The sequence below is a fragment of the Diadema antillarum genome, unplaced genomic scaffold (genome assembly GCF_040938485.1).
Source record: "Diadema antillarum isolate AM-2024a unplaced genomic scaffold, OU_Dant_1.0 seq00002133_RagTag, whole genome shotgun sequence".
In the NCBI taxonomy this organism is placed as follows: Eukaryota; Metazoa; Echinodermata; class Echinoidea; order Diadematoida; family Diadematidae; genus Diadema; species Diadema antillarum.
The window spans coordinates 1-22085 of record NW_027272773.1 but is presented as its reverse complement, the minus strand read 5'-3'; the positions used below and the strand labels follow the sequence as shown (position 1 = coordinate 22085).

Sequence of the window (22085 nt, the reverse complement as noted above, 5' to 3'; positions counted from 1 at the left end):
AAGATTCGCGAAATTAAAATGCACGCGAAATTTCTTGCCGCGAAAAAGGCCGTCGGCTCCAATTCGCGAAAATTTCGTGCCGCGAATATATCATGTTTTACAGTATGGCAAAATGTGAAACTTTGTATGACCCCTCTTCCCTCAAAGTTTGATTGCAATTGAAGCCCAGAGTAAAGAGTTATTAAAGTTTTTGTAGCGTTACGGACAGACGACGGAAGACGGACGGACGGACGGACGGACGGACAGACGCCGCAGGCGATCCCTTAGTCTCCCCTCACCTCCGGTGGGCTCGACAAAAAGTACATTGCCCAAGCGGGTTTGTAAACCGTATGTCATCAACTTCTCCATTCAGTGAATTCATGAACAGCTCTATTCATGATGATGGTACATGATAGAATACAGATAAAGAAAGAGAGAAGAGAAGAGATATAGAGTGGGCTCTGAGGGAAAACGTGTAAATGCCAACTTTGACTTGTCATTACAAGTCTGGAGTCCCCCCACCCCAAAAAAAGAAGAAGAAGGAGAAAAAAACAACAACAAAAGAGCTTGTCCTCATGCGTAAGGCTACAACCACATGTATGACACTTACTGTCCATTCACATGTCAGGAAATCTGTATCACTGAGATGTCTACTCCCCTCAACCACACTGTCAAGGTCTGTGTAGAAGTCTAGGTAGTTCTGATGTAGGTACAGGATGAAGTTTTCGTTGGACATGTGAGTCCTTTCAAACAGCTCCTAGTAAAAAAATTCAAGATATATTTTGTCAGCTGTACTTACATTATAGTCTTTGAATAAATCCCTATGACGTAGAATAATAGACATGATCCAAGTCTTCTTAATGTAAAAAAAGTTTGATAAGCAATTAATAACACTAATATTATTAACACTAAAACCAATATTTGGTGAACACAAGTAAAAGATTCTATAACTTTCTCCTTTCAAGTCAATTTTAATGACACCATTATCATCCTGTTTGTCTGATTTTACTCTACTCATTCAAGTCAACTTGAACACATTATGAAATTGCACTTAAAAAATGAAAAATCAATCTAAGCTGATCCATAATCAATCCATGATAACTATGTTAAAAAGAATTGTTCCCTGCTCATTTTTGTACCTAAAAGAAATTCATGTATTCGTGATGAGCATTTTTACAGCCACTAAACACTAGACTTACATAAATTTCCACATTTACTGCAAGCTATTTCAATAGCTTTCATCCAAACTTAAAACATTTGATATGACACTTCCTTTTTTTGTAGGGTACTATAAGAAGGTGTAATTTTGGAATGCATTTGTTCTACCTGAAATAATCAACTTTGTACATTTGCAGTCATTTAATTCTAAATTGGAATATTGCTGCATCTTACAAACTTCAGACATACTTGAAAGGGAGACACAGGAAACTAGTAGTGGAAATCTTCATGTACTTTTATCAGAATGCAGAGATTCCAATGATCTTTGGTTACTCATAGGAAAGTCAAGACTGACCTCTGGGTTGACAATGAGTCTGTCTCTGTCATGATGACTAAGATGAGGGGGAAGCAATGGATCCTTGGCTGTCTTTGGCTCTCCTGTTTGACAAGAAGTGGCATGGTGGGACTGTCATCTCGTAATGCAGTACATTTACCACAGTGTAATAAGATAGCTATTTTGATTATGGTAACAAAATGCAGTGTATACTTGACAGAGCAACAGCTTTGCCTTGATCTGTCTTTTTTCACATCAATCTTTTCCTCTGGCTGCATTGAATTTTCTCACTGAAGCTGGAAAATCTTTGTCAAATTCTCCATCACACCTTTGATACATGACCTTGCCAACCTGCAACCTTAACTCTAACACAGTGATTTTCATGTCTGTTAATATTTCACCAAAATAGGTCATTAGAATGTTATTATATATTCATACTAGTAAATATATGAACATACGTTTGTATATGTACGCTAACTGCCAATGAAAGATACACTGAGCTAAAAAAAAAAAAAATAATAATAATAATGAAATGCTGTAATCACTGACCAACTTTGATTATATGCATCTTTTGTTACAACACCAAAACAAGTAACAATTAAGAATTTTGAGCCTACTTTGATGGGTTCCAAAACTATGACAGCAACTTCTTATCAAAATTGAGGGTTATCATACTTGCAAATGTATTAAAAGGGAGTGATGATGCATGGTCACAACAATGTTGACAACTCAGACCAACAGCTTGTGTACAGCAGATAATTTTAATATTTCTGTTTGTTAGTATGTTTGTTGTTTTCTTTCATATGTGTTCCTAGGAGAGGCATTTCTAAAACATCAAGTTATCCATTTCTAAAACATCAAGTTATCCTTTCAGGCAACTATGCTATGTACACATATATTACGACAGAAGTTGGTACCCTGATATGTAGATGCAGCACTACTGCTGATTATGAGGACTGAACAGTAAAAATAATCGAAAGATAAACAACTTTCCAACACACAATTCAAAACCATGACTGCTAATATGAGCTGAGCAGATCTAAATTCCTGACTGACCCTTATCAACAAAGTGTCAGATGGTGTTAGTCACTCTACAGTTAGCAAAATAGCACACTTGCATGATAATGTGCAATACCTACTTTTACAATAGAATATCTTCCCAAGGGCTCTGAAAAGAAACAGCGATGTATCCTTTCCACCAATTGCAACTGGTCCTTTCTCCTCTTTTTCAGTTCCCTTTAGTTGCATCCTTCTCTCCTGCCACTGACTGTCATGTGATGATGAGGATGACAGGGCTGAATTGCTGCATGGTTTCTCTGTCAACCTCCTCTCAGTGCTTTCAATCCCTATTGAAACACAACATTTCTTACTACTGTTAGAATATTAGAGATTAACAGTCAATCTTGAACCACGTCAATCATTTTGCCAACTAAGTTCATTGACTATCAATGCATGGATCATGAATCAGTTGTCTCCTCCACTAGTTTTTTTTTTTAGATGACTTTAATCCAGAATTTCTACATCTGTCCCTTAGAAATGAAACATGCCTTATCCTCTATGTCTAGCCACATCATTTATTCTGACTTTAGTTTAAAAAAATTATGTAAACAAACACCATCTTCAACTCTATAGACAGTGGAATACAAAGCAGGAAGGTTATACCTACAGAATTTGTCTGATATATATCCTGGCTGAAAAGAAAGACAAAGAGCAGAAAATCAGTTTTACTTGCTGTTCTTTGGTTATATTGCTGTTCTTTGGTTATATTCCTATTTTTATAACTGATTACCATTTTGGGTAAAGAATCTCCTCATTTTCAACTGTAACATTATCTGTACAAGTGACTACAGTTCACTATGCCTCACACAATTGACAATAGCTGACAATGATGCCAGACCAGCATGTGTTCCTTTGATAACTTTGAAAGACTGAAATGATGATGATAATGATTGGGGTCTTTTTTTCAAATGGGACATTAACTTTTCCTGATATCATATTTACTACTTGCAGGGTGCGAGCTAAGATTTACAGTGCACTCCCGTTATAACGAACACAGTTTTGATGAAATTCCAGTTACAAAGAAGTAAAATCTAAGTTTTGTATGTGACTTCATATACTTGTGTTCATCTTTGTAGAACTCTCAATAAGCAGGGTACTATACTCCATGCATCAACTGATATACAGCAAGGGCTTCTCAGGCTCTGAATATCATTAGAAATTGTTTTTGTTTTTGGGAGGTCCTCAAAAAGGGCAGTGTGACAGTGTGTATGCTACTTTTGTTTCAGTGGCAACTATATTTGTTTTTCAGCATTTTTCTTCACAGGACAGCACTCATAACAAAACTGACAATGATGTAGTATAAAAAGGTGATATGGATTCTAATCAACTTGTTGGCTGTGAGCTATCAAATGATAAGTCCTTATTTTTCCTAAATACCCAACTTTACTTTTCACTGGGCATCAGTACACTAGTGACTGGTACTAATGACAGCTCATTTGAGCTCAGTTGCTTTGTCTGTGTGCTATAAATGCATCATAATTGTTTGCATGTTTGGTTTGGAATTGACGAAGGCCTGGGAATCTTGCAAAAATAGTTGCCATGGAATTTAAATCATGTCACCATTTTATAGAACAATCAAAGCACGTTACTTGGTTGAGCATTGGTAAAATTATCCACCCTCTTTAATTCTTAAAAAGTCCAAAACACTTGGCTTCATCTCGCATGTTTTTGACTGTGTGAAGTTACTCTCAGGTGGATAATTCTTACAAAAACCCTGTGTATCATGCATTATACTATTGGTATAATGCACAGTATATTGTTGGTGTGTGTCTCACCTTTGAGACTGGCAAACTGTAGGGCATTGATTGCTGCCCGGATGTCACCAGAGCTAGCCACAGCCAGAGCTTCAATGGTTGACTTGGCAGGAACACAAAACTTGTGTCTGGCCTGCCAGGAAGCGACATGTGGAATGTACAGGATATATAATCAATGAAAGAGATATCATAAACATCTCTAATGATTTATATGGTAAGGGTGAGGATCTGAAATAATCATTCCCTTTAATATTATCTTATCTGTACTTACCACAGTTCAAATTCAGAGTGATACTTTCATAATCAGGAGATAGAAGGTGACATTGGTTTTATCTTTAGAATACTGCCTGCTTTACAATACTATGCCTCACCCTAACAAAAAATAAAAAATAAAAAATAAAAATAAAACAAAACAACAATATGATTTTTGTAACATTATTACAAGACTTATACACAGCTTGGTATATATTGGCAATGTGGATGTAAGAGGTAAGGTAATTACTTTATTAATGCACACACAAGCAGTTAACTAAAGACATAAACAAACTAGAAATGTCGCTATGGCGACTGGTATGCCTCCGCCATAATGCATGATTCTCCTAATAGGTCTAGATAGTCCATGTGGACAATGTGTGATTACATTTTCACAAAACTGGCAAAATATTGAAATGACAAGTTTGTCAGAAATGTGTTGAATGTTCACCTTCCTTGAACTTGGTTTAATTGGATGAATAGGAGAGCATGTATTTGGGGATTTAAGGACTTTAACTTGACTTTGACCCATTCATACATTTATGCATTGAGTAATTTTCATGGTACCGGTATGGAGAAAAAGTGCAATTTCTGTACTGAATAGTAAATTGTTACCATGTTCATCTGGCCTTAGACCCTAAAATTCATAAGATAATCACTTTCAGGTAGAACATGCATAGATATGCAGTAGGTTTCACGATAAATTGAGCCACTTCCGAGATATGGAGGAAAAAGTTAGTTCAGCACTTTCACTTGATCTTTGACCTTTTGACCTTTGAGGCAATAAAAAAAGAAAAAGAAAAAAAAAACTCTCCAGAGAATTTCTATTAGGTTACACATGCATACACCAAGTGTAAAAAAAAAAATACTAATCCTGCTGGCATTGCATGAACATGAGGGAAATAGTAAAATTTTGAAGTGTTGCACTTGACCTTTGACCCCTGACCTTTGACCCCATGAACCCTACATTCTCTAGATAATCACTGCCAGTCAGTACATGTATATATACTATGTTCCATGAAGATACCTTGAACAATTTTCCAATTTACAGAGAAAAAAAAGAAGTTTTAATACTTTTACTCGACCTTTTGACCTTTGACCTTTGACCTCATGACCCAAACTTTCACCAGAGAATCTAAATTGGGTAATACATGTATACACTAAGTTTCAAGAAAACATCTTCAGGCATTGCATAGATATGGTGGAAATAGTGAAATTTTATGTATTTGACCTTGACCTTTTGACCTTTGACCTTGAGCACGTGCACCCAAAAGTTGATAGGCACAACTTCACCCCCTAATACACATACATGCCAAGTTTCATCAGGATACCTCAACAGCTTTTGATAGTTACCTTGTCCACAAAATTCATTACGGACGGACGGAAAGACGGACGGACGGACGGAAGGACGGACGGACGGACGGACAACCCGAAAACATAATGCCTCCGGCACCTCTTCGTGGCGGAGGCATAACAAAAATGAAACCAATTTCGAGCTAAAATGGAGATTGTGGCAATTCCAAAGTAAGAATACATGGAAATGCTAAGAGTTTTATTTATATACTCAACACAATTACCATTAATTTGATATTCTCTGGGCAGGAACCAAAAACTTTGGTATAACAGTTGAAACCACTGCATGGTTCTACAATAGATATCACATGGTGTGAATTCATCTACACGCAATACGTTCATCTGTTCCACTGTCTGAGTTATACTGTAGTTGCTAGTGCAAGATGCATCTTTCTCCACTATAATAAACATATGAGTGTAGAGGGTCTTGCCCCCCAGTTGGGCATGAAGCCCATTTGTACAAATGTACATTCTATCACCCTAGCACTAATACCTGAAAAGCTGGTGAATAAGATGAAAATGTGAAAACTGGCCCCTAATTTGGTCCCCCAACATGGCTTCGAGTGGGACAGTCACCAATTTACTTACTCCTAGCACTAACTCAACCCTATCACTTCCTGGTTTTAGAGAAGATAAATTTCAAAAGATTCCTAAATTCAGGGTCTTTGGGGACCTCTGGGGCCCACAGGAGGGGCATTGTGCCCATTTTAATTATTGAGATTGTATCACCCCAGGGATGTTACCTTCCAAGTTTGAGAAAATTTGTCATTAGGTTCTCCAAAAAAAAAAAGCAAAAAAGATGAAGATGTAAACAGTTTATACATGACGGACAACATGCAACATACACGATGACGATGAATGATCGCAATAGCTCACTTGAGTCTTGGCTCGGATGAGCTATGTCTTGATTGTTGCATTCAATCATCTGTAGTGTGCACATTAAATGTGGCAGGCAAGCTGATATTAAAATCGAAATCACCAAAGTACACCACAATTTCATCACTTCTGACCTACTTTTTGTGTTAAAGAACAAGGCAAGTGCCAAATTGTGTCTCGCTCATTCGCATAGAAGAAATTAATATTTTTCTAACTCCTGGAAGTTCATTGACCCGCCTATGACCTTTGACCTTGTGGTGACCTTCAACTCCGTAAGGGACATTTACCATCCAAGTTTAGTCACAAACGGACAAAGGGATCAAAAGTTATGAGCCATAATCAAAATGCGCCGTAAAAACTTAACATTGGGCCCTAAAAGTTTGTTGACCCCTGTCTGTGACCTTTGACCTTGTGATGACATTCAAATCCCAAGGGACATCTACCATCCAAGTTTGGGCACAAACAGACAAAGGGATCAAAAGTTTTGAGTCATAATCAAAATGCGCCTTAAAGACTTAACATTGGGCCCTAAAAGTTCGTTGACCCCTGTCTGTGACCTTTGACCTTGTGGTGACCTTCAACTCCCCAAAGGACATCTACCATCCAAGTTTGGTCACAAACGGACATATACATCAAAAGTTATGAGCCATAATCGAAATGCGCTGTAAAAACTTAACGTTGGGCCCTAAAGTTCATTGACCTCTGCCTGTGACCTTGACCTTGAGGTACCCTTCATGTTTGGTAAAATGTGTAACTTTGTATAACCACTCTTCCCTCCAAGTTTCATAGAAATTAAAGTCTTCGGTAGAGAGTTATTCAAGTTTTTGTAGCGTCACGGATGGACGACGGACGGACGCCGCAGGCGATCTCTTAGTCTCCCCACACATCCGGTGGGCTCGACAAAAAATAGCACTAAAACTAGAAATGTCGCTATGGCGACTGATGCCTCCGCCATAATGCATGATTCTCCCAATAGGTGTATAGTACAACGTCTTCACAATGTGAGATAACAGTTTCACATAACTGGCAAAATATTGAAATGACAGGTTTGTCAGAAATATCTTGAATGTTCACTTTCCTTGAACTACATTTGCTATAATTGTCTATTAAAGAGTGCAGGTACATGTATTTGGGGAATTGAGGATTTTTACTGGACTTCTGACTGACCCTTTCATAAGTTTATGCACTGAGTAATTCTCAAGGTATAAAGAAAGAGTGTAATTACAGTATAAAATAGATCTTTTTTTTTCATTTAAACCTGGCCTTGACCCTTCACCTTCTGGCAGGAAATTTCCAAGAGAATCTCCATTAGGTAATACATGTATATTAAGTTTTAAGAATAACAATGCAAGCATTGCATATACTAGTATATGAGGGAAATAGTAAAATTTTGACGAGTTGACCTTGACCTTTGACCCCTGACTATTGACCCATGACCCCTAAATTCCCTAGATTATCCCTGCCAGTCAGTACATGTGTATGTACCAAGTTCCATGAAGATTCATCGAACCATTTGTGAGAAAAGTAAAATTGTAACATTTCCACCTAATCTTTGACCTTTTGACCTTTGACCTTATGACATGAAACTCTCTCTGGAGAATCTTTATGCAGTAGTACATGTCTACACTAAGTTTCAAGAAAATACCTTTGGGCATTGCATGGATATGGGGAAACAGCAACATTTTTAGCATTTGACCTTGACCTTTTGACCTTTGACCTCTTGCCAATGTCACTAAAATCTACTCAACTAATTGCCGTATCATACATCATCCTTGGACCAAGTTTGGTGAAAGCTGCTTCATCCAGTCTTGAGTTATCACGTAAAAAGATTAATTGTAGGATTTGACCTTGATCTTTGACCTTTGACCTCTGTCCGATTTCACAAAAAATTAATCAAGTAATTGTCCCACCATACATCATCTTTGGACAAAGTTTGGTGAAATTTGCTCGATTCAGTCTTGAGTTATCACGTAAACAAATATAATTTCATGATTTGACCTTGACCTTTGGCCGATCTCACCCAAAATCTAATCAAATAATTGCCCCATCATACTTTATACTTGGACCAAGTTTGGTAAAATTCCAGTCAATATTACTTAAGTTATCGCGTAAATGAATGCGGACGGACGTACGGACGGACGGACAACCCGAAAACATAATGCCTCCGGCACCACTTCGTGGCAGAGGCATGATTACAGACTTACAACTGGAATACTGTGAGCTGGAGGAAAAGGGTTGTCAATCTCAGTCGTATTAGGCAGAAAAAAATACTTACCCTGCTGGCTTCTGCTGAAGCTACCTTTGTCAGAGTTTTTGTCATCATTGTTGGTGCAATAGGATTGAAACTGTTAGACACAAAGATAAAGGAATGGTAAAAGTTGATCCAGACAATTTTTCAAAAGAATACAAACTGCATATCATATACAAGTAAAATATTTTTTTCAAAATGTCATTCATGCATATCAAAACTGGATGGAAATCAGCCATGGGAAGAAAAAGAAAATTAATCATTTCATATGATGGGTCTAGGGCAATTACCCTGGACCCTTCCCCTGGCTCTAATCCTAATCCAACTCCTGAACCTAATCCTAACCCTAACCCAAACTCCTAACCCTAAACCTAACCCTAATCTTTACCCTAACCTTACCACTAACCAGTATTTAGCCGGGGGGGGGGGGGGGGGGGGGGGGGGGGGGGGGGGGGGGGGGGGGTAATTGCCTGGATACGCATATGATACACAAAAATTATTAAATACTGCAGAATTTCACTCAAGAACTGAAGAATAACATTTATAAACTAGAAATGTCGCTACGGCGACTGGTGTATGCCTCCGCCATAATGCATGGTTCTCCTAATAGGTCTATAGTACAATGTCTTGACAATGTGTGATGACAGTCTCACACAATTGGCAAAATATTAAAATGACAGGTTTGCCACAAATGTGCTGAATGTTCACTTTCCTAGAACTAGGTTCAATTGGATCAATGATTAAAACGTCAGAGTGCAGGTATTTGGGGGAACTGATGATTTTCACTTGACTTTTGACCCTTTTATAAGTTTATGCATTGAGTAATTTTCAAGGTATTGAGAAAAAGTATAATTTCAGTATCAAATGGTAAAATAGTATTATCTAAACCTGACCTTTGACCTTTGACCCCACAGTTCCAAAGAGAATCACTGTTAGGTAGAACATGCATAAATATATAAGTTTCATAATACCTTGAGTTACTTTTGAGATATGGAGGAAGAAGTGCAATTTAGCACTTTCACTTGACCTTTTGACCTTTGACCTTTTGGCAAGAAACTTCCCACAGAATATATATTGGGTTAAAATGCATACATCAAGTTAAAAAAAATCCTTCAGGCATTGCATAAATATAAGGAAAGTAGTGATATTATGAGGAGTTGACCTTGACCTTTGACCCATGACCCCCAACTTCCCTAGATAATCACTGCCCATCAGTACATGCATATATACTAAGTTCCATGAACATACCTTGAACCATTTGCGAGATATGGAGAAAAACATGAAATTTCAACCTTTTTTTCACAAAATAACCTGTGACCTTTGACCCCGTGACCCTAAAATCCAAACAAAGTATTATCCCCCCAGGATATACCCTCATACCAAGTTTGATGCAAAACCACCTCACGGTTCTTGAGATATCAACAAAAACAAAACGGGACAGACGTACGGACGTACGGACGGACGTACGGACGGACGACCCGAAAACATAATGCATCCGGGCACTTCGTTGGCGGAGGCATAAAAAGCATGACAGAATAAAATTGTGGTGCTTAACTATGCATTACATTTAAATTGCCCTCTACTAGTAAATAAACTTGTTATGTGACAAACCACAATTGATTCATCAATGTGCCACACTATAAATCTGATTGTGTACCCTATCTTTATGATGTAAATTCCTCATGGTGAATACCTGGCAAACAGTCAGATTACTATTCCTTTCACCTGATATTATGCACCCTCAGATTTGATTGTACATCTGCTGGAAACAGTGAAAGTGCATTTGACTTTCCGCCATGGCTGTCGCTGACAATGAACACCAGAGGGCAGCGTCCGGTGTAGCTAAACCTTGTCAAGACTGCATGGAGGCTGGACGGATCACGATAGAAGGCATTCGGAATATCCTGTGTTGCAAGAAAATAAAGCTTACTGAATCATGAGTGACTGTAAATACAGTTATTTCACTTCTTCATATGTATCAGTTTTGAAATGCAAGAGGAAATACAGGAACAAGAAATTTGCAAATTACTTTTATATCAAAATTTACTTCTTTGTCAGAAGTAGATCATGCATAAATCTCTCACATTTTACATAGTTCATCCACTTGTCATTCTGCAATAAAACTCAAGCCTTGAGATAAACTGGTCATTGTCATCTCACTCAAATGTCCATAATCTTTCATCACGTCAGACCGCAGTCAGACCGCAACACAGGGCCTATGGGACAGTGCTAGGGTGGTGCATGTAGTAGTCTTGGCGCAGACTCCTTTTGACCCACAAGGGTTTGTGCCTGCAAACTCTAACCAGTATGTCACGATACCCTGTTGCCATTTATGTGAAGTTTCCTTTAAAAACATCCTCTTGGGGGTGGGGGTGGGTTATGAGCTTTCATTGATTTCTAACATTTTGCACATTTTCCATCAATAAACGTGTGAGTAAATTGTTCCACTGTTGCACATATATCTACCTGTAGTGTTCAAGTGTGTTACTGCATCTCTGATGAATTGAAATGCAACATAGAAGTTTTGCTAGCGGACTTTGGCATACATCTCATGGCATTAAACACAGCAACCATGCAATCAGAGAAATCTTCAAAATAGACTGTAGAAAATGTGATGCATATTTCTTGTAACATAGGATGAAGTTACCAATCAACTCACCTCAACAAGGACAACTTTCTTGGTCCTCAGCTCCCCATCCTCTAACTGAAGAGCTGGGTATCTGTTGGCTCGCTTCAGAAAGTCTTGAAACTGAGTCACTTGTGAATCAGTCCTGACATATGATTCTTTGGAAATGTACAAGATTAGAGAGCATGTTACCATCATTCCAATCACACACTGAAAGAGAATAACAAGGTAATTCACAACTTGAAATCTTAGCATGATTATCACATGGGGAAATATCGGTAAATTGGCACCTCGTCTACAACCACCCTGTCCACTGTCCACCTAGTCCAATGCCATCTCGTCTAAACTCACTTCATCTACTACCAACTCGTCTACCAACCATTTTGTCTATATGCCAATTAGTCTAATTGTCATTTCGTCTACTAGCCATTTTATCTAATGTTCAATTTGTCTAAGTCACATTTCGTCTAACACCCATTATGTCTATTGACCATTTCGTCTATTAATCATAAGGTCTATGAATAAAATAGTCTACAGCTCATTTTGTCTAATAGCCAATTGGTCTACAACTCATTGTCTAATAGTCAATTAGTCTAATAACCAGTCAGTCTACTCCCAACTGGTCTACTGCCAACTGGTCTACTCCCAATTGGTCTACTCCCAATTGGTCTACTCCCAACTCGTCTACTCCCAATTGGTCTACTCCCAACTCGTCTACTCCCAACTAGTCTACACCCAACTGGTCTACACCCAACTCGTCTACTGCCAACTCATCTACTGCCAACTTGTCTACTGCCAACTAGTCTACTCCCAACTGGTCTAATACTAGTTATAGTTTTATTTTATTTTTTTTTGTTATTTAAGTCTACTTCATCCAGTTTCTTTTTTCCCAGTGAAATAGGTTGAACACTCTTGGTGCCCCATTTGGTTTAAATTTTTATGTTCTAATTATGACAATTTTTTAGGAAAAAAAGATAATGTCACAGTGTGAAAAACTTGCTGTGTTATTTTGTGGTGGATGTGTAATTTATATCAGAAGCAATCATGCAGCATTTATATGTCCAAACTTCAACACTCCATCCATTCAACTTTGATACACAATCATAAGTATGGTAAAAATGAAAAGGAACACTTTAGAAGTACATTATCAGTATTCTTTATTCTGTCTGCCACGTACTGATGTATGTAAACGGTTAAATGCACAAAAAAGGTTGAAACATATACACAAAAATATGATTCATGCACAATATATAGCTACTACTAAGATGAATAATTTACTTGCCTGCAATGTACTCAATACACGTTTCGCGAGGAACCCTAAATAAGCATTTATATGTCCAAACTTCAACACTCCATCCATTCAACTTTGATACACAATCATAAGAATGGTACAAATGAAAAGGAACACTTTAGAAGTACATTATCAGTATTCTTTATTCTGTCTGCCACGTACTGATGTATGTAAACGGTTAAATGCACGAAAAACGCCCACATCGCGCGGATCGTTAGTACCTTCACTAGCGTACCAAACGCAATGAAAATCAAATTACACTCTTACTCGATAATTCCTCATTCGGGATCCCGCCAAGATCGCTGCATGCATGTGCACGGAGGTACGGGTGGACTGGGGTGGTCGGTCGAAATGTAATTCTGTTTCGTATGACTGACAATTCCGTTTGTGATGGAGGATTGTAACCGAGCTAGTTTATCATTATTTAGTTATTTTACGGCCAGAATGTAGACTGGATAGTCATTTTTCACCATTAATTAGTATGTCTTTATATTCAGCATGTGCGGAATAATTAACAACTAGAATAGTCTAATATTGATTTTTGTGCTAATCAAGGGCAGGGTTTAATATGAATAGTTCATGACAGTGAGACGGACTGGACACTAGACAAAGTGGTATACTGGTATTCATTATTAGCATGACCAGATGGAAATGATCAGTTTGGGTAAATTGTTGAGAGTAAAACTATATCAGTTGGGAGTACACCACTTGGGTATAGACGAGTATAGACCAATTAGGAGTAGACAAGTTGGGAGTAGACCAATTGGGAGTAGACCAATTGGGAGTAGACCAATTGGGAGTAGACCAGTTGGGAGTAGACCAATTGGGAGTAGACCAGTTGGGAGTAGACCAGTTGGTAGTAGACCAGTTGGGAGTAGACCAATTGGGAGTAGACGAGTTGGGAGTAGACCAGATGGGTATAGACCATATTGGGTATGGACAAACTAAGGGTTGGACAATATGATAACTAGACAAAGTGAATGTAGACTAAATGACTTGTAGACGAGGTGGGAGTAGACTAACTAGTAGTAGACAAAATAGATATTACACGACATGGCAAATAGACATTGTGAGTGTAGACGATTTGGCTATTAGATCAATTGTTTTGTAGACGAAATGCTCCTTAGACAAGTTGGGTATTAGACAGTACGGGTAGTGGGCAAAGTGACTATTAGACAATATGGGTACTGGACAAAACGAGTTGTAGACCAAATGGGTATTAGACGAATCGGTAATAGACGATATGCCAGTAGACCAATTGGAAAATAGACATAGTGGCTGTAGACAAGGTCACTATAAAACCGAAATATCTTGATATTGTACATGAACGGAATGTGTGTGTGAAGTGCAGCTTGACCACAATTGTATTTTGAATATATTATACATAGCATTTATATATCAAGGGTTCAAGTTAACAGTGGCCCGGTTGCTCAGGGCAACTAAAAATTGATGTTAGACCACTAAACTTTCAAAGAGCATACCTTTTGGTGGCCTGATAGAGCAACTAAGATTGAAAATACATTGCTTTGTTTCCTTTGATATAGCACCACTACATTTCTTTTTCGGGCATAAAACATTTCAAATTTAATAATTTCAGTGACCCAAAATGGGCCACTGGAGAAAAATTTTAGTGTTGAACCCTGTACTTACATGTACATCTAACAGCATCTAGATTCAGCAGACATGTTTGATATCATTAATTATCATTTTAACATCTGGGCATTCAGTGTATTAGTATGTTTATCATTCATTCTGAAGTAGTGGCTCTTGATAGTTGATGAAGATCAATAATTATCAAGCTATAAACATAGTGTGAGCTATCGAACAGACTTCACATGTCATGCTATCATTCCCAAGTGCATTATGGGAATTAAATGATGTTTTTGATGCCTTTTCCTGCTGAAGTGTTTCACAGCTGTAAGGCCATACAAATGTTGCACTACCAACGCTCATTTTCTAGGTGTAATGGCTTCTACTCACCTGCTTTGTAGTCAAATGGTGTGTCTGTCTGAAAGGCTGAGGATACAGGGTTGGACCATTCCTGCAACTCCAGTCCTAATTTGTCTGCTAGAACTCGAATTGTAGCTGTCTTACCTACACCTGCTTGGCCAGTAAGAAGCAGCAGTGGGGCCTGGGAACGCTTTGTAAATAGACAACATGCCAAACAACTCTCACATTACATAGATATCCATACAATAAAAGATCATGGGGTTTCCAATCTCCTGAGATTTGATACAGGCCCATGATCAAGTAATCTTAATCAGCAGCTTCAAACACACAGCAAGTGTTGCACACTAAACACTAAATGGGAAAGAGCAGGGCCAATATTTAATGCAACCTGTCAATTCCCAACATTGCAATAAATCTTATGAAAACATTGGTGTGCACCTCCTTCTACAAATATAAGTCACATTTCTGTCAAGTGAGCTGCTAAATTGACTCTGCATTCTCCTGTGTTTTAGTGAAGTGATTCACAGGGAATGGTAAATGGAATGGTGACTTTCACAGTGAACTTCTGTGATTAACATCAATGTCAAATGCATATGGTGCACCATGCCATAATAGAGCATTTTGCATTTGATTGTTAATACCCTTGATCGTGACATGCATCACCTCAATGCAATAAACTTGCCTGGGTACTACATAATATATCATACAGGTCAACCATACAACACATTACGAAGTTTAGAAAATGTATACTGATATCAGAAATTGATTTATACCCATGCTTTAAACTCACATATGCTGGGCAACCACTGAGCTGGGCGCATGTAGCATGAAATCAATGTGCAAACACATGACTGGCATTATGTTTACTATTTGCTAAATTCTTGAATTCTTTTTGTATAATCAGCCACGTCTAACTTCCTCCTACCTCTCTTGTATCTCACCTGTGAGGCCCACACACACTACAGAAATGTACACACATACTGACACACACAAAAAGAAAAAGAAAAAGAAAAGAAAGCAAGATAGAATTGCAGTAATGTTGCATTAAATGAAGGTGACTTACAGATACAGGCTGTCTATTCTGTTTCATGTGGAAGCACAGCCAATCTTCAACTTCTTGAATTTTCTTCTTGTGTACAGCAAGGTCTGCCTGCAAAAGACACATACAATCTGATTTGCTATTGACAACGTGTTTTTACAATAGTCACTGGAAAAAAGATTGGCCTATCAGGGCATACAATTTCAGCACATATGACAATGTGTACATGCAAGCAAAATATGAGCTACAAATTTTGCAAACTGCTTTGGCTTTCTTAGATTAAAACTGCACTTTCTGAGTATGTAGATTTGGGGACTTTTACCAACATAGAGTAGAGAGTACATTCGGTACTTATCTGTGAGCAGCTGTGCTATGGAAATTTATCTGACACAATAATGTACCTTTAACGAAATTGATATTCATGTTGATCTAGCACAGTATTACTGAAATTGATATTCATACAGCTCAAGCACATTATTTTTTTATTTAATCTAAGTCTTTTATGGGTTATTTTCATCCCTTCCCCAATTTTCCAATTCAGATTTCAAGGCAAAGATGGACTTTTAGAACAACTTCTGATCTTAATCACAATAGAAAGTGAAATTGAGAGGGGTATTGAAAACTTCTCAGTGATTCAGTTATCTATGGAGAAATTAACATCTTTAATACAAACACGTAGCTTATCATGTGTTTCCTTTTTTCTGACCATCTCTTGCAAACACACGCAAACACACACACACACCAGGGGCGGATCCAGGGATTCCTTAAAGAGGAGGTGCCTTTACAAAATTAAAGGGGGGGGGGGGGGGGGGATGCACGCGCCCCCCACGTTATTTCTTTTTATTTCTTTGTTTTAACAAAAAATAAAGGGGGGCGGGGTGTGTGCCCGGTGTGCCCCCCTGGATCCGCCACTGCACACACACAATTACATGAAAGAAATGTGGACATGAACACCCCTAGATTGCCATTGCTCCTTGCTCATAACACCATGTCACTAGGTCAGTTTGATTGATTTTCCAATGTTGAATTCATGAAATTGCACTCCCCAGTCATCACGTACATGTACTGTATACGCAATACATGTACTGTATACGCAATACATTGTTTATCTAGCAAGTCTAAATTTTCGCGAATCGGGACTTCCCGACTATTTCGCGAGTGGTTAAATTCACCTTCGTGGAGTACTCGATTGAATAGAGAAATGCATACGTGTGCCTCACAATCATACCAGGATCAGAGTCATTATTTTGGCGTGTCTTTAATTTCGCCAATAGCACCTGACTCGCGAAATTAAAAACCTCACGAAATATTCGGTGTATACAGTATCTTACCAGAGTGTGGGGACAATGTCGGTCAGCCCAAGTCTGCCCTTCAAGGTGCTTCTTCCACTGAGACCAGCTCTGGGATAGCTTTTCTTCCTCTTTGCGGGGTCTCTTCCGGCCTGCTGCACCCTGGTTGGTCCATGTCTTACCCGTCTTACCTCTGGAGTTTGATGTGGTCTTTGTGGTTGATTCATCAACTAGACCATCAAATGAGGATGTTATCCATTGATGCATTTCCTGGTGATAAAAAGAAACAAAATCCAAACCAATGCTTAAAGCCATGCCCATCAACTGGTGGTGTAACTGCCACATATTTTGATTTGGCACACATTTATAAAACAAAGCAAAAAAAACCCCCCCCAAAAAAACACATTCTCCACTGAAAATGAATGTCGGGTTTTTTTTCTCTCTCTCTCTCAAAACAGCTCTAGAGAGAAAAAAAACCAAAATTAATCTTTTTAATGTCTCTTTGTCGGAGCAACAACAAAAAAAGGAAAATAACTAGATCTAGGCCTAGTTGCTATGTCCGACCTTCAAGAGCACTACTTGACCGAAAGATCAGTCTGTATCTGGTCGTCGGGAATATGTTCCACAGAAACTGCGTCTGGCTTCACAGAATCCCCTCTACGGATGAGGAGAGCGATAACGTCAAAAAAATAAGACTCCTCCGGACAGATGGATATGTCTAGAGCACATAGACCTACATACAGGCTGTAAACTACAAAGTAAGAGGGTTACAAATCAATTAGAAAAGATTCTACCCATCATATCAATTACCAAAACAGCTAGAGTGATCCTAGGATTTTAGGAAAAGGCGGGTCCCAGTGCACCTTTTTCTAACATTAACCGTTAGATTTAATTATTACGATCGCTTTGTTTTACTTTGTTTTTGGATGTCTCAGCCATTCCAAAACCGGTTTTCATTAAAATAAATAAACTTCTAGAAATCTAATTCTTCTTAGAATGATATGCTCTGTACTATACAAGTCATTAACGGTTAAGTGGTTTCTTGGTAGGCCCTAACTGCGACCAGCCCCAACGTGCTGTCTCACAAAAAGTGAAAAGCCCAATCCTCACCAATGACCTGTATTGGATGTTACTGTATTGTTAGTTCACTAACAATAAATAGAATTCTATATCATGCATCAGCGCCTACATCCCTTTAACGTTACGGCAAAATTGACAAATCCAACGCCAACAGCTATAAAGTTTGCCTTTTCCTCCCCTGCTGGCAACCAGCAGCATGCACCACATTCTTTAACACTAACGTTATAATTATATCAATTTATCATGTTAGATCTAACGTTCGAAATTTCTATACGATTTTCTGTTTGTATTATATTTCTATGTCTGCTTGTTTTGTTTGTTGAATTGCCGAATAAATAATAATAGATTCTAGGCCTAATAATAATAATAATAATAATAGGCCCAACTGTTAATATTAACATAACGCAACACAAACGTTGGCCACTGTAATTTACTAACACTTAACGTTAACACACAGTTCTAGAAGATATTGTTGTAACATTAGATTTATTGGCATTAAAATTTACACTTTCACTAATTTAGCGCCCACTTTACAATATGGCCTAATTCCTGAATTTACACTAACGTTAGATCTAACGTTAGGCTACTTAGGTCATCAGGTCATGTAGATCTGGATTAGAAGTCCTATCTTTAAAGGCTGCCATCTTTAAATTACGTTAGATCTAGACTTTCTAACGTTAGACCTGACGTGCAGACTTGAAACCTGAAACAAGGAAATTCAAGGAAACTTTTGAGGTACACTATTGTACCAAAACTTTTTATTATCTTTAACGTTATCTACACTAGTAAATTACAAGTAGCGCGGCAGTGGTTTCCGGTCACACACAGCACATTGCAATTGCATTTGAACATGCAGGGCAAGTTCATGTCTAGCAATCGCCCTTTCATTTACGAAAAATAAATAACTGGTGTGCGAGAGGGTAATTGCGGTAATTGACATTTTTTGTTGTGAAAAATAGAGTACTTTATACACTTACGAGGAGTTACGCAAGTTTCTAACCTAAATGTTCCAGCGTTGCCGTTGTGGTCTTTACTAGACACAGTAGGCACCTTGGAAATAGACTACCGATATGGTTACCACTGTAACGTTACATAATTATGTGTACATTGTACATACCAATTCCTATCATCGTCTCACTCAAAAACGCTGCCGAGGAGTACGCCAACTAGCGTTGAGCGGGTAAAGTTTCCAGGTGAGCTGTACTTACCCCGATATATGAAAGTGTGAGACCACTAGAAATTATAGGACAAGAAAGAAGGAATTTCTGAAAAGAATCATGAGTAAATCTGAGAATTGGCAGGTGCGGTGCATTAGGCTGCACCAATAGCTACACCAAACCTAGGGACAAAAATGAAGCCGCATTTTTTGTTTGCCTTTAGATTTAAGTAACAAAACTATGCATTCATTAGTGCTAATCATCATCAATTTTTATTGTTCTCTGTGATATTGTCTAACATATAACCATGTGCAAAAAAAAAAAATGAAGAGATTTTGCATGTTAACATTTTTTTTTTCAAATGGTTGTTTAACATTGTCTAATCTACCTCTTATGTTTAAACCTGTCTGGACACCCAACAATTGGGCAATATGTCAGCTAGAAAGGGGGTTGTATTTCCGATCATTTTAATATTTTAGACTTTACCGTGTTTGCCGTCTGATTCTACTCAACTTCGGGGCCTATCATGAATTCCACTAAAATTATCAAAGTTTGTCTTCAGAAGCGTAATGTAAATACACTTGAAAATGTGTGAAAAGAGAGTGAGAAAATTTTAATGTAAATCGTGAATTTTAAGTAACAAAGTTGCGCACTCGGAATTCCCTTTCTTCTTCTTCTTCCTCTGGTTAAGTCTGCCTTTACACTTCCAATTGATAAGCTGAAGGTTCTTGCAGACAGAAAGGACCTGTCAATTTCGGATAACATCTTGGTATAGGCCTACTGATCTAACGTTAGGCCATGTTATGAATTTGTTCTTATTATCTCAACTATATTAGTTAGATTCTCAGACAGCAATAGCCCAACATGATTATGCTGTCTGGCCTTCTAATATTTATCTAATCACCCTTCTAAAGTGCTGTGTGGAATAAACAATGTATACCGTAACAGAGGGGCAGGTATAAATGTGGAAAGGACTGTCACAAGGACACAGCTGAGGCTTGCCTAGGACTAATCAAGTCTAAACTAGATTTTACCTAGACCTACTTTAGTAATAATTGTTAGTTGTAACTGCTTCCATTGTCTATAGACTAATCTTCATTGAAAAGTTTCACGTATAGTCACTTGAATGTATATTTCAGAGAAAAATGTTCTTTGTCATCTACAATTTCAGTTTCCATCAATTCTACATTGAATTCTACTTTGAATTCCTCGTAGAATGGTATGCTCTATTCATGAGTGGTTTCATGGTAGGGCCTATTTCGCAAAAGGTTAAAAGCCCAATCCTCATCTTTACCAATACTATTTCATCCCTTTAAGAGCAAGAGCTAAAGTTAGCTGGGCTCTTTCAGAGTTGAGTCAAAGATAAAGAGCGCCGCGTAACGCTCTATTATCTTTGCTTATCTAACTACATACCGTGAACGTTGATTACCGTGAACGTTGATTACCATGTACACCACATCAATGTAGCCTGTAACAGGGCCGGCGGAGCATTTCAAAAGTGGGGGGCCCACTTCCGGGTTTCATGAGCTAACAAGCAAAAAAAAAAAAAAAAAAAAATGGTCCTCAGCTCATCTCTTTCCTTCCACTTCCGGGTTTCTTCAGCTGACAAGCAACACTGGCAACAACAACGACAATGTCACTCAACAACAACAACAACAACAACAACAAAACGATCTTCAGTGGAAAAACATAACCTTACCGCGCTCACACTTCAAGATCTCTAAGTAAGTATTTATTTTCAGTGCCACTTACGTACAACTTCCGGGTTAAAAAAAGTGGGGGACCCAAAGTGATGACACCTTACGCATAGGGCTCGACAGTAAGGGTGGCCCGGTGGCCCGGGGCCACCAAAAACGCACGTCGGGCCACCAAAATTTCAGAAATTAAGATTTTACCCAAACAAGTCGGATGTTTGCCTTTACCACTTTTGGAAATGAACAGCGGTAACAATCGGCATCGTGGAACGAAGATGCTACAATAAATGTCAGATTTTTGCTTTTAATTTTGGAAATGAATAACGGTAATATTCGACTCCGTATGATACTAGAATAAATGTCGGATGTTTGCTTATACTTTTGGAAATGAATAACGGTATGATACTAGAATAAATGTCGGATGTTTGCTTATACTTTTGGAAATAACCGTATGATACTAGAATAAATGTCGGATGTTTGCTTATACTTTTGGAAATGAATAACGGTAAAATTCAGCTCCGTACGGTGTTAAAATTAATGTCAGATATTTGATTTTGCGTTCGGAAATGAATAAGGATAACATTCGGCTCCGGAAGATGCTGAAATAAATGTCGAATGTTTGCTTTGACGTTCGGAAATGAATGTTAATAATATTCAACTCCGTACGATGATAAAATACATGCCGGATGTTTGCTTTTACGTTCGAAAATAAATAGCAATAACATTCAGTTCCGGAAGATGCTAAAGTAAATGTCGAATGATCCCTTTGACGTTCGGAAATGAATATCAATAATATGCAACTCCTTACGATGATTAAATAAATGTCGGATGTTTGCTTTTACTGTCGAAAGTAAATAGCAGTAACATTCGGCTCCGGAAGATGCCAAAATAAATGCCACATGATTGCTTTTACATTTGGAAGTGAACATAGGCGTACCCAGGATTT

General features: G+C 38.1%; 1 protein-coding gene across 1 annotated transcript in view; it reads right to left on the bottom strand.

Annotated features, from left to right (window-relative positions):
- The window catches only part of LOC139714019 (cell cycle checkpoint protein RAD17-like), a 30989-nt gene extending 11633 nt beyond the window's left edge, over nt 1–19356 (bottom strand). The window contains exons 1-11 of the mRNA XM_071625744.1: nt 19266–19356; nt 17251–17478; nt 15944–16030; nt 14911–15070; nt 11673–11797; nt 10739–10917; nt 9041–9110; nt 4306–4417; nt 2611–2817; nt 1493–1575; nt 590–736 (exon numbers count right to left, since the gene is read on the bottom strand). Of these exons, the coding sequence (XP_071481845.1) occupies nt 590–736; nt 1493–1575; nt 2611–2817; nt 4306–4417; nt 9041–9110; nt 10739–10917; nt 11673–11797; nt 14911–15070; nt 15944–16030; nt 17251–17475 (1395 nt within the window). The 5' untranslated portion in view covers nt 17476–17478; nt 19266–19356. The remainder of the gene's footprint in view (nt 1–589; nt 737–1492; nt 1576–2610; nt 2818–4305; nt 4418–9040; nt 9111–10738; nt 10918–11672; nt 11798–14910; nt 15071–15943; nt 16031–17250; nt 17479–19265) is intronic.
- Between the last annotated feature and the right edge of the window lie 2729 nt (nt 19357–22085).